The 13074-nt window shown below is 37.1% G+C and overlaps 2 protein-coding genes across 9 annotated transcripts in view; one reads left to right on the top strand and one right to left on the bottom strand.

The window, feature by feature from the left end:
- GEMIN5 (gem nuclear organelle associated protein 5) overlaps positions 1–1944 on the top strand; it is a 41199-nt gene extending 39255 nt beyond the window's left edge. Inside the window, exons 27-28 of the mRNA XM_001379441.4 lie at positions 619–715; positions 1365–1944. Of these exons, the coding sequence (XP_001379478.2) occupies positions 619–715; positions 1365–1532 (265 nt within the window). The 3' untranslated portion in view covers positions 1533–1944. The remainder of the gene's footprint in view (positions 1–618; positions 716–1364) is intronic.
- A 2874-nt stretch (positions 1945–4818) lies between these two features.
- The window catches only part of CNOT8 (CCR4-NOT transcription complex subunit 8), a 54223-nt gene continuing 45967 nt past the window's right edge, over positions 4819–13074 (bottom strand). For all 8 annotated transcript variants that reach the window (XM_007473929.3, XM_007473930.3, XM_001369609.3 and 5 more), the window contains 2 exons: positions 8231–8341; positions 4819–6262 (listed from right to left, as the gene is read on the bottom strand). In XM_007473929.3, coding sequence (XP_007473991.1) covers positions 6113–6262; positions 8231–8341 — 261 coding nt within the window. In that variant the 3' untranslated portion in view covers positions 4819–6112. The remainder of the gene's footprint in view (positions 6263–8230; positions 8342–13074) is intronic.

Raw genomic sequence — 13074 nt, 5'->3', positions numbered from 1 at the left:
ACAAAATGACGAATAGAGCCAAAAAAAAAGAGAGAAAGCTTCTTAAAAGGAACAGTTACTAGTAATTTGTTGAAATTTTGACCTTCAACCCTGTGTGATACTTGGCTTTTTCCCTCACTTTCCTCATCTATAAAATGAGGTTTTGCTAAATGACTGTGGGTTCCTCACAACTCTAACTGTAGTTTTTCTATAAAAGTTGTAAAGCATATTTGATTAATGTTTAAGTTCAAAGATTTTAACACAGAATTGACATTTTCCTGAACACCTGTTGTCTTCAAGTCTTTATGTGTGTCCTTTATTTTAAAAAAACTTGTTTTAATTGAGCTGCTTCTCTTGGATTAGTTCTAAAGAAGTCTCAAATAAGATATCTCTAGGAATGGATGGTAGTTTTTATGTTCTGAACAATTGGTCTAATAGAGTTCTTTTTATATCAAAAGAACTGTATTCATCATTTGATTTTGTAAACCATTTTATATTAAATATTCCTCTTCCTTGGCCCTTACATGCACAAGAGACAAACAATGATTAAATCAGCAATAAGGATTTCAAAGAAATCTTTTAATAGAAAAAGTATAGTTACTTGAACAAAATATGACATTGGCTCTGTTCTGTTAATAGTAAAGAACAAGTAAATGAACCAGTTTCTTTGACTGAACTGACAAAACGACTTACAGAAGCAAATAAGAAAATGGCTGAATTTCCTGAGAGTATTAAGGTAAGATCTACAACTATTCTTTGCTAAAAAGCCACAGTTAAGATTCATTTATAGGGTAAGCCCATATAGTACCTAAGCTATTATTATATAGTCTCAAATGCCATTATTCTGGATAAAACCTTATGTAGAAAAGTAAGCCCTTCCAAGCTCGCATATTGGTGAATGGCCAGAGTAATTTGGCAATTGTGGATAGTCATGATTGCAAATCAAGTTGAGAAAAGGCCAGCTAGCTACAGGTAATCATTTAATAGGAGAAAACCCAAGACTTAAGAGTCAAAAGACTTGTGTCAGTCTTAGATCTACCTTTTCACTTAGTATGAACTTGAACAAGTCATTTTCACCAAAACTCTATTTCCCTAACTCTAAAAATTACAACAAAACTTCTTCCATTACCAGACTCACATGGTTATTATAAATATCAAGAGACACCTCATGTAAAGCACTTTGTAGTTATAAATTACTACATGAAGCTCAAATTAAAAAAATAAAACTTGACCTAACAAATATGTTCTATATTTTGAATTCCCCCTTTAAGATCAGTAGTCTTAACTGTTATTAAGCAATCCACATCCCTCTTCCCATTCTTTTGTCTTTGAAATTGGAGGGATCCATTGGTCATTCTGATTTATACTGACTTCTTGCCTTTCAGACTTTTCCCTTTCCTGATGTGCTAGAATGTTGTCTTGTAATGCTTCATATTGGATCCCAATGTTCTGGGTATTTGAGTCTGGAGATGCAACAACAAGCCTTAGAACTCCTTCAGAAATATGGCAGAAGCAAAGTTTACAAAAGAAGTTGTCAGATTTTCTGCACGTGAATTTAAGGCCCTTCAACCAAAGACTGTTATCACATCTAGGTCGAGACACGGGACACCTTTTTATTTCTGCGATTTGCTCCTCATTGGCCTTTCTCCCTGAGCTGTGGACACTTCTGAAGAATGGTCCACAAAACTAACAAAGGGCCAAATGTGCTCAGACTAACTGGTCCATAATGGACCCAACTCTGCTTGTGAAATTAAAAAAGACTTTCACCTCAACTATTGTTTTCTGTTGAGGGAAGAATGATGGCAGGCCAGCAGTTGTTGCTCAGAAATTACCCAGCATAGCAATCTTGGTGACCTTCAAAACCTATAGGTTTTACCCAAATAGGAGAAACTTGTGTTTTTTTCTATTGTGATAAATGTGTTTTATTCTTAAGGCTGCCTTTAAGTAAAATTTTAAACAACATGATTCAGTGAAGATGGGAGTTATTTGACAACCTAAATCATGCATGAATGAATGTCTTTATCTAGTCTCTTCTCTCTCTCAACATTCAGGTTTTGACAAAATACCAACTCTTCCTTGAATGTTCTCTTATAAGTGTTTCTCACATAACCCCCTGCCTGCCCCATCCACAAAAAAAAGTAAAATCAGTACTCGGCGTCTCGTTATGAAAAGCGTAAGTTTCTTAACAAAAATGAACCTCACACAACAGTAGATATTTTTTTCCCCTTTCACTGTTTTTAGAAATGGCCTTTATTCAAACCAATGGCACAAGTTTATTTGAACAGTTCGGTTGCTAAAGGTACCATTTGGGCAACTACCCTTACCACCCACTCAATATAAATGAGACCCTAAGGAAAGGCACCTTGCCATCTGTACTTTACATTTGTAATAGCTCTCAGTTTTTGCTCTAGATTTATAAGCTAATCCATCTACAAAATACTTATTTTGGTTGCGATTTAAAAATGGTCTTAGAATTCAGGATAAACAAGGTCAGCCATCTAAGTCCACTATATAAAGATTTCAGTGCTCACCCAGCAGAATTACATTTCTTTAACTCTTGAGGGAAGAGCTAGAAGAATCTAATGAAGAGAACTTATAGAGAGGTAGACTTCAACTCAAGAAAAAAGGAATTCCTCTAATCACAGCTAACAGAAATGAACTACCTTAGAAGGAAGTGAGTTTGTACATAGGATTCCTGTCCAGCTTAAACTATCGATGCTGAGGTGAGGTGCCTTCCAACTCTGGGATTTTTTGTTTGTTTGTTTTCCTTTTTGAAAATAAAATTACTCAGGCACAGATGAATTCAATCAACTAACATTTCATGTCACTTCATAGTAACAGGATATAAGAAGGAGGAGGAAAAAAGAACTATTTTGACTAGGTGTGTCCAGGGGTAAAGTAGGACTTCCATTTTGTTCAAATCAATGTCTCACTTGGGTATAAACCAGACCATTTGATGATGTTTAATGCCATTCTCCAGTGAAAAGGATAATCTTAAGTGGTAACAGCAAGATAACCATGGCTGAAACATTGCCACTGGACGTCTTCCAAAATGGAAAGAAAATACTGTTGTGGGAACTTGAGAAAATATTCTTACAATAGTTGTTAAACAAATGAACATCTGAGGACTTGCAATAAATTGCATAGCAGGAATAGCAACTGTTCATGTTGAAATGAAAAATGCTGGTTGGGAGAGAAAGCCCCTCTCAGGAGTGGGTTCAAAAGGTCTGTTGATGATAGGAAGGGAATTTAGTCATGACTCATAACTTGGCCCAATTATATTCTATGATTCCAGTGAGGACTACTCTTATTAAAACATTTTAAAATTACATTTCTAATAAGTCTTTAGTGATTGTCCTAAATGTTGTAACATTTTGCCTAGGGATAAAGGAATCACCGGCTCAATTACTTCTTTGGCAGGAACAAGAAAACCAAGCAGTTGAAACTACTGGGAGATCTAAGCAGAATTCTAACAAGATTGGGGATACCATAATAGGAGAGCAAGTCTGATTTTTTTTAACCCTTGCCTTCCATCTTAGAATCAGTACTATGTATTGGTTCCAAAGCCAAAGAGTGGTAAGGGCTAGGCAATGGGGGTTAGGTGACTTGCCCAGGGTCACACAGCTGGGAAGTGTCTGAGGCCAAATTTGAATCTAGGACCTCCCGTCTCTAGGTCTGGCTCTCAATTCACCGAGTCACCCAGCTGCCCCCTAGTATTTTGATTCTTTGCTGCATACTTGACTGGTATTTGAATCTAAAAGATCAGTTGTCATGTGCTTCTTCAGCCCCATTGTTGGTTCCCTAGTTATCAAAAACCAGTTTAGCCAGGGATTTTCATGCCAGACCAGTGAACTAGAACATTTCAAAGAGATCAGAAACTTAAAACTAGAGAACACTGCAGAGGTCATCTAGACCAAACTTCATTTTTGTTCCCAGAGAAGTATCTATATATTTGTGTGCACAAGGAAGAGCTCTAAGCATAACTAATTTACATAGGTACCCGACTCCTTGACCACTAGTGTACAAATGTGAATAGATTTGAGGATTACTTATCTTCTTTCCTCCAGTCACCAACTTGATGAGATGTCAACCTGAATCCTAGAAATAACTGATATCATGGCCCCTAATATTATTTTGCCAGCATAAAACCACCCTTACCAATACTGACAGAAACAACCAAAACTCACCTTTGAAGTAGAATGAAGTGAATGATATATAAATATATATATATATGTAAATATAAAATCCCTTTTCTGCCATTGTTCCTATGTAATTAAATACCTCTTATACTTGTTTTGATTCTTGGGGAAAACCTACGGGGATTTAAATAGGAATCCAGCCCCAAATTAGTCACTTTTAATTGAAAGTGAATGATCGTATCACTTTATAGTTGGGACAGGACTTAAGAGGTTCATGAAATTTTTCTCTTCCTTCCTATCCCGTCGTACTCCCTAGCTCAGTACTTGCTCTGTTTTTACATTTCCAGAATGAGAATGACATTAGACTGAAGTCTTCCAGCCCTGAAAGTCTGCCCCTAAACAGGCTAAAGGTGAGGAAATCTATAACCTTAGAATCAAGGCCAGAATGCCATAAACCATTCACATACCAACTCTTAAAGAATATTATAATTCCTTATACCAATATCAACAATTTGCCAAGGAAAGAAAGGCCCCTACAATTGGCAGGAGATCCAATCGTAATGGGCAACTGTAAATACAATCAGTTTACAAAAATAGATAAGTGGGCAGTGGCAAAGGGGCACTAGAATTGTTCCCACATAAACAGATGTCAAGTGTAATGCCATACAGATTTACAGTTGGAAAAGACAAAACCTTCATACCGGTGGTTAAAAACAAATCTTTATTTTACAAAATTAAAAACATAAATAATATTTACAAGCATTTTAAATACCAGTTTATAATACTTGAGACATGTTCAGAGCACTGCAAATTGAATCTTCCATAAGCTTGAAAGGCTATCTATTTCAGTGAGTCATTCCCTCCACTGCAACAGGGATTCTGATCTCCAAAGAGTTCACACGCAGTCATTCAAGAAATAGAAAACATAATTCCTGAATGACTAGATTTCAAAGTTAACAACAACAAAAAAAAAACATTGTCCTGAGCTTTATGCCCCAGGATGAGGGATATTTTTACTTTAGAAGACCTCTATAAACAAAAAACTGAATCCCTTGACTTCCCTTTTACCGTTAATCACTGCTTTCAAAAAAGAGGAGGGAGGAAACATGGAATAGATGTTGAGTACTCACCTTAATCCACCTCCTCACCTTATATCCTCAGTCTCACTGAAAGAAAAATGGGAGAGTGAAGAGGAAGTGAAGTGGTAGAATCCCAAATGCCCATCTGAAACTACATTCTTAAGATTACTGGTCCAAAGTTACACTTCAGTCTAGAATGTTTTATCATAAAAAGATGTCAGATGAAGAAGCACACCTGATATAACAAATCTCAAGCATCATGGAACAATGTTCTTAAGATATCTGAGGGCCCAAATACTAAGTTCTAGAAGAATGACTTTTAATTATTTGCTTTTCAAGTTTCCATTCTAGCAGTGAGCAGTTCATTTTCATGTAATATAAAGAAAAACTAACTAGTAAGTATAAGGAAATTCCCTCAGGAGAATTAAAAAAACCAAGCATCTACAAAGCAGTCCACAAGTACACCATTTTGTCGTGTTTTCATTAGCAGCTCTCAGCTCAGCTGAGTTATCAGAGGCAAGTCTTCATTCTCAAAAGATTAGCAACAAATTTTAAAATGAAAAGAGTGACAACAGGTAAGAGTTATATACATTTTACTTGTTTCTGACTTGTCCCTGATATTAAAAAGGTGTCAAGTGAGCTATAGATGCTGGTGGTAGGTGGCAACTAGAGGACTGGGGGAAGACTTGTTTACAAATTCAGAGTGAACTTCTTTCATCTGGATCTAAAATGAAGACATCACTTGTCTTCAGCAAAATGAAAGTCTTTCTGCTCAATGCAGACTGTAGGAACAATTCACTCAATAGAAGCTCTTTCTGTTGGAGAAGGAGAGAAAGATCCACATATACAGAGACCAGTCAGGACAGCAAGTACCAGTATGGAATTGGGCACGTCCTGCAGAGCTGTACCCTGTCATCATTGTTGCATGTTATTGATAATAGCCAGTATGCTCATTTTCTCCTGAGCGGAGTCCACGTCCTCATTCTGCTTCTGTGCCACTCCTGTGCCAAGGCCGTAGAGCCGTCCACAGTACTTAGCATCATCAATACTGTCCTCAAAAAATAACTGCAGACAGGACAAAAAAGCCACCATGAGAACAACAGTGAGCTGAAACCTAAAAGAATGATGCATGTTCTACCACCCACCCTTCACAGAACCCTTGTGCATGCTGCAAACATGATGTCAACATAAAGCTACAGCGTGAGTACCCACATTGAAAACTGAATAACTATGGGCTGCAAGCATCTATACTCAGACCCTCAAGAGCCTTCCATTCCTTAAATAAGCATTTCCTTGAGTAATGTCTACTTCCTACTAGAACAGGAAGGACTCAGCATATTTTGTTAACACAATATTTGTACAAATCAGCTCTAAAGGGGGTAGGGGTAGGAAGATTATCGCCATTTAAAAAAAATGATGTAATAATAAGACTGACACCAGAGCTTCAGATCTCAACTCCAGGGCTCTTTCTAGCACAACATGCTGTCCCCATAACCAGAATTCCTCAGGCCTGGGAGGAAGCTCAGAAAGGCACGGCTTCAAATCCTACCTCTAACACTTGCTAAAAGACCCAGTCTCTCTGAGCCTCAGGTACCTCATTTGTAAAATGGGGGTGCCACTTTTCTACTATCTTATCACAGGACTTTTAGAAATATCAAACAAATCAAAAGCCTTGTGTAAACTTTACAAACATGTTATTTATTCCTGCCAGGCTTTTTCCTTTTCTATTGTTATCCCCTTTGTCATACTAACAGTTCATAAAGTCAATGCTTCAAAAGCTTCAACATTTCAACTTCTAAGGTAAATACTGACACTCCACAAAGGAATCTGGTGCAGTAGAAAGAATATTTTGCTAGGGAATGAATAGTTCTATATTCTAGCTCAACTCAAGACTGTGATTTTGGATGAATCACTTTACCTCAGTTTATCCATTTGTAGAAAGAGGTTGGACTAGATTATCTCTAGTCTCTCTTCTAGCTCTAACATTCTCTGTTGTTTGTTTGTTTTTTAAATGCTTTCCTTCCATCTTAGAATCAATACTGTGTATTGGTTCCAAGGCAGAAGAGTGGAAAGGGCTAGGCAATGGAGGTTAAGTGACCTGCCCAGTCACATAACTAGGAAACTCAGGAGCCTTTTAGCTATCCCATCCCCACCCAGTCTCCAGGCCTGGCTCTCAATCCAATGAGCCACCTTGCTGCCTCCTCTTAACATTCCTGCAGATTCTTATTCAAATTATAAATTAGGAGAGTAAGTCTAAAAGGTACCTTTTTTTAGCCTAAGAGGGCTCCAAGCTTCTTTCAGATTCTTAATTAGTTGGCTATAGAGGACTCTTAATACATTTTACAATTAAAAGGCTTCCACAAAATAAGCTGGTGGTCTAACAAATTTTCTCAAATCACAACAAAACACTGGACTACTACTCCTCTCACCATCTACAATATTTTCAGATTAGAATACATTGGACTACTACCACAGTTTTATATATTTCATTTGTCCCTCAGTCTGAATTAAACTATTTGAGTTCCAGAATATGTTTTGCTTATAGAAGGAGAAATGGACTGGGAAATCAAAACGTCAGATCTTATCACTCCTCATTCCTAAAATTGATGACTAGATACTTCCCTTCTCTGAGATTTAGTTTCTATCCCTGTAAAATGGGAACATAGTTGAACCACCAACCCCACATGGTTACTGTGAAAAGTGCTTTAAAAGTTATAAAAGTCAATAGCTATGTGAAATATGAAAAATTGGGCAAAATATGAACTGCTGTTACTATTATTGCAAAAGACCCTCAAACTCTAATGAAAACCATGAATGCCAATAATCATGACCTCTTAAAAATTTCAGAGGCCTAGAAAATGACACAAAAGGATATCATTTGCTTGCTTATTAATTCCTTTGGCTCTGACTTATTCTTAAAGAGCCAGGTGATATTTTCTATCAGACTGTTTTTGTTGACTTTTATACCCATCATCACCATCATGTGGGTCCCAGTATCTGAAGGCAGCACTTGTCACCTGAGCTGGACCCCACCTCTTTCATCCTGAAGAAAGCCATTCCTGTGAGCAGTGAGTCTGAGCCTGCCTGATGTTGCCTGCCAATTCGCTGCAAATCCAACTGATCAGCAACTTCCTGAAGACCTCCCTGTGGGAGGAAGGAGAAAAAAATGTTACTGAACCAAAATTTTCATCTGAATAAAGCAATTCCATTCTTTGAATAATGCAAATCTGGAATCTGCCTTATTCTTGATGTGCCCTTGGCTTCATGCTAGAGGCATCTCCTTCCTAAAGTTTCTAAAGCTCTTTTCCTCCCCCAATAGTATTGTGCTCCATCCTTTTCTCATCATTCTTTGCATAGTTACTCTGCCTGTCTGATGGAGCCCTGTCTTACTCTGTAAGGCAGATAGCTATAAAATACTAACATAAAAAAATGGCAAATAATCAACATCCAAACACCAAACCTTATTGTAATGTAGAGGCTAGAATAAAAAAAGCAAGTGGCTCCAAAGATAACCAAATTAAAAGTAATACCAATATAACTCATCAGTCCCCCTGCCTTTAATTTTACTGCCTCAGACTTAGAATCACATAAAAGTAAAGAATACTCTGACAAAAATTTAAATGGACAGATATCTACCTACCTGGGCAAACAAGGGCATCAAGATATAAAGCAAAAAACAAAACAAAACACTCTAAAGAAATGGTGAAATCAGGCATGGGGAAAAAAATGCCACCCAAATCACTAACAACTAGGGAAATGCAAAAACAACTCAACTCTGATATTTCACACCCATCAAATTGACAAAGGACACTATTAAAAAGCACAATATTGGTTCACTATTGGTTAAACTGTAAGTTAGTCCAGCCACTTACAAAGTTATATGGAACCATACCCCAAAAGTCACTGTTTAGTGCCTTTGACAACCAGCAATAATCACTACTAAACATAGTAATACCACTAACTTGGTAAAATAACTCCCCCCCCAAAAAAATTATATCTACTCTTTTGGTGGCAAAGAATTGGAAGTTAAAGGGATGTCCATCAATTAGGAAATGGCTGGATAAGTTGTGGTATATGATGGTGATGGAATACTATTTGCGCTATAAGAAATAATGAAGGAGGCAGCTGGGTAGCTCAGTGGATTAAGAGCCCAGACTTTGTATTTGTATATTGGAAGCAATACACAGAATTGACTCTTAAGGTGGAAGGTAAGGGTTTAAAAAAAAAATTTAACTCCTTGATTTCTTTAAGAACTGGAAAAATCTCCATGAACTGAAGCAGAATGAAATAAGCAGAACCAGGAGAAAATTATACACAGCAACAGCAATATTGTGAATGATCAAGTGTGATAGAAGACACTATCTCAGCAACACAATGATCCATGAAAAGTCTGAGGGACTTAAAATGAAGAATGCTATCCACCTCCAGAGAAAGAACTGTTGGAGTCAGAATGAAGATGAAAGCATGCAATGTTTCACTTCTTTAGTTGGGTTTTTGTTTTAGGGCTTTGGCTTTATAATATTATACACTTACAAAAATGAACAAAATGGAAATAGGTTTTGCATGATAATATTAAATAAACAAAGCAGATTGAAGTAGGTGGTAGAGTAGTTGGGGCACTAGACCTGGGGTTAAAAGATGTCAGTTGAAATCCAGCCTCAAATACTTAGTAGCTATTTGGCCCTAGGCAAGTCTCTTAACTTTTTGTCTGCCTCAGTTTCTTCATATGTAAAATGGAGACAGTAATAGCACCTACCAAGGTGGCTGTGCAGATCAAACAAGATAATTTTTGTATGAAGCATTTTGCAAACCTTAAAGCAATACATAAATGCTAGCTATTGTTCTCATCGAAATTTGTTTCATATACAATCTTTTTTGTCCTATTTTGTGCATTGAAATTCCCTCTTAGTGTCATGCACAGAATTAAAAAGAAATTTACAAAACAACATTATGAAACTAAGAACCACAACACCTGAATGTGAGTCCTGCCTCTACCACTAAAGGGAAATGTGAGCTGGGTGGCTCAGTGGATTGAAAGCCAGGCCTAGAGAGAGGAGGTCCTGGATTCAAACATGGCCTCAGATACCTCCTATCTGTGTGACCCTGGGCAAGTCAGTTGACCCCCCCCCCATTGCCTAGGGGTCAATACACAGTATTGATTCTAAGACAGAAAGTAAGGGTTTAAACAAATAAAGAGAATATGTGATCCCAAAAAAGTCATTTCCTCTCTCTGAACTTTGATTTCCTCATCTGAAAAATGAGGGAGAATTAAGACTATATCATCTCACAGGGGCTCAGCCTGATTTATAGTTAAATAAGCTACAACAAATAAAACAGCTTTAGAGTCCAATTTTGGTAAGAAAAGCTTGAATTTTTCAGGTTAAGGATTCAAAGCAAAGAAAACACTTAGCAAATTTATGTACTATTCTTCAATTTACACTTAAAATCCATAGCAATACAGAGGAAAAAAGTAGGAGCAATGGGTAGAAATAGTAAAGAGGCAATTTTAGGCCTGGTAAAAGGAAAAATGTCCTAATTAGCAGAACCATACAGAAATGAAGAGGACTATGTCAGTTCTCCCTCACTTAGAGATCTTCGAGAGAAGGCTGGAAAAATACTTCTCGGGTGTGTTGTAAAGGAGACGCTCATTCAAATATAAACTGGATGAAATGGTCTGCCACAATCTCTTGCAGCTCAGATTCTATGACTATATTAGTTAAAAGGTCATATAGACATACCCCAGGTTATGTTCTCTTCACCAAAACATTTCCCAATAATACTGTTAATATGTTATTCAAGTCAATAAACATGTATTAAATGCCTGTGTGAAATGCTAGGTAACAGAATAGATGTAGAGTCGAGATGAACTTCTCCTTGCTTGTCTGGAGCTGACATTCTACTAGAGAATAGAATGCATCCAGAAATAGCAGTGAGAAAATCTACAACCATATAGTTATATATAGTCTATATGTGAGAAACAGAAGCAATGGTCAAGTCTAATTAGTGTGACAGCAGCTCAAAAAGAAAAAAGATAGATATGAAAGATGTCAATAAGGGAGAACTGAGAAAATTTAGCAATAATTATGAAAGATAAAGGAGATGTAAGAGAAAAGAGAACTCTTCAAGTTTCAAATAGTAACAAATGGGTGCCACTGAAGACAAAAAGGTATGATTTGGGCAGAGTGAAAAGTTTGACTTTTAACATACTGATGATATATCTCAAGTAGAGATATCCTATAAGCAGCTGACAAGGAAATTCTGAAGGAAAAATACAAGACTCATCTGCATATAAAGAGCAGCATGAAAGAAAAGGGGGATAGAAAAATGGCCTTAGAGCCAGGAAGAACTTAAATGCTACCTCTGGCACCTACTGGTTTAAATAAACAAGTCACTTTACTTCCAGTACCACCAGCAATTCTCTACGATTATAAGGTATGCAAAAAAGTGCCTAACCTGTGTTGACAGAGGGAGTTTCATCAACTGCAAGTTTTTTAAATCAATGAAATTACAAGAGTATTACATTCTCTGTTGCTGCATATAAATGAAGCCTTAAAACTAAGTATGATGATACAAAAATTCATAGCTGCGCTCTTTGTGGTGGTAAAAAATTGTAAAATGGGGGGGTGCCCTTTGGGGAATGGCTGAACAAATTGTGGTATCTGATGGTGATGGAATACTATTGTGCTCAAAGGAATAATAAAGTGGAGGAATTCCATAGGAACTGTAAAGACCTCCAGGAACTGATGCAGGAGAACATTGTCCACAGAGACTGATGCACAATCGAATGTAATGGACTCCTCTACTAACAGCAATGCAATGATCCAGGTCAATTCTGAAGGATTTATGAGAAGGAACGCTATCCACATTCAGAGAAAGAACTGTGGGAGTAGAAGTACAGAAGAAAAACATGAATGATCACATGATTCAATGGGGCTACAATTGGGGATGTTGACTTTAAATGATCACTCTATTGCAAATAGTAATAATATGGAAATAGGGTTTAAACAGTTATACATGTAAAACCCAGTGGAATTGCTCATTGGCACTGGGAGGGGGAAAGGGAGAGAAAGAACATCAATCATGTAACCATGGGAAAATACTCTAAATCAATTAAATTTATTAAAAATTAAAATTTAACTTAATTTTTAAAAAAAAGAAGTATGATGGGGAAGGGCAATTGCTTCTCCAGTCAGGAGGACTTGGTTTCAAATCTGGCCAGACACAGACAACCTCCAGGAAGTGATGCAGAGTGAGAGGAGCATAACCAGGAGAACATTGTACACAGAGACTGATACACTGTGCTACAAGAGAACGTAATGGTTTTCTCCATTAATGGCTTTACAATGTCCCTGAACAATCTGCAGGGATCTAGGAGAAAAAACACTATCCACAAGCAGAGGACAAACTGTGGGAGTAAAAACACTGAGAAAAAGCAACTGCTTGACTATAGAGGTTGAGGGGACATGATCTAGGAGAGATGCTAAATGAACACCCTAATGCAAATACCAACAACATGGAAATGCGTTCGGATCAAGGACACACTGTGATACCCAGTGGAATTGCGCGTCGGCTATGGGAGGGATGGCGGGAGGGGGGAGGAAAAGAAAATTATTTTTGTTTCCAATGAATAATGTTTGAAAATGACCAAATAAAATAATGTTTAAAAGTTTAAAAAAAAAAACACTAGCCAAGATGTCTGCCTAAAAAGGAGATGAACTGCTCTGCTTCCACATACCTACTTTGGCATAAACCTGAAATTCATACCTGGCAAGCATTAATGATCAAGAAATATGATGAAAAACTACAATATTTGATTCCTTCTACTGCAGAACTCTAAAATTTAAAGTCAAAAGTCCATAGATAGAGGGGACAGCTCA

Source organism: Monodelphis domestica, chromosome 1, assembly GCF_027887165.1.
Source record: "Monodelphis domestica isolate mMonDom1 chromosome 1, mMonDom1.pri, whole genome shotgun sequence".
NCBI lineage: Eukaryota > Metazoa > Chordata > Mammalia > Didelphimorphia > Didelphidae > Monodelphis > Monodelphis domestica.
This window is presented reverse-complemented; position numbering and strand designations above follow the sequence as displayed.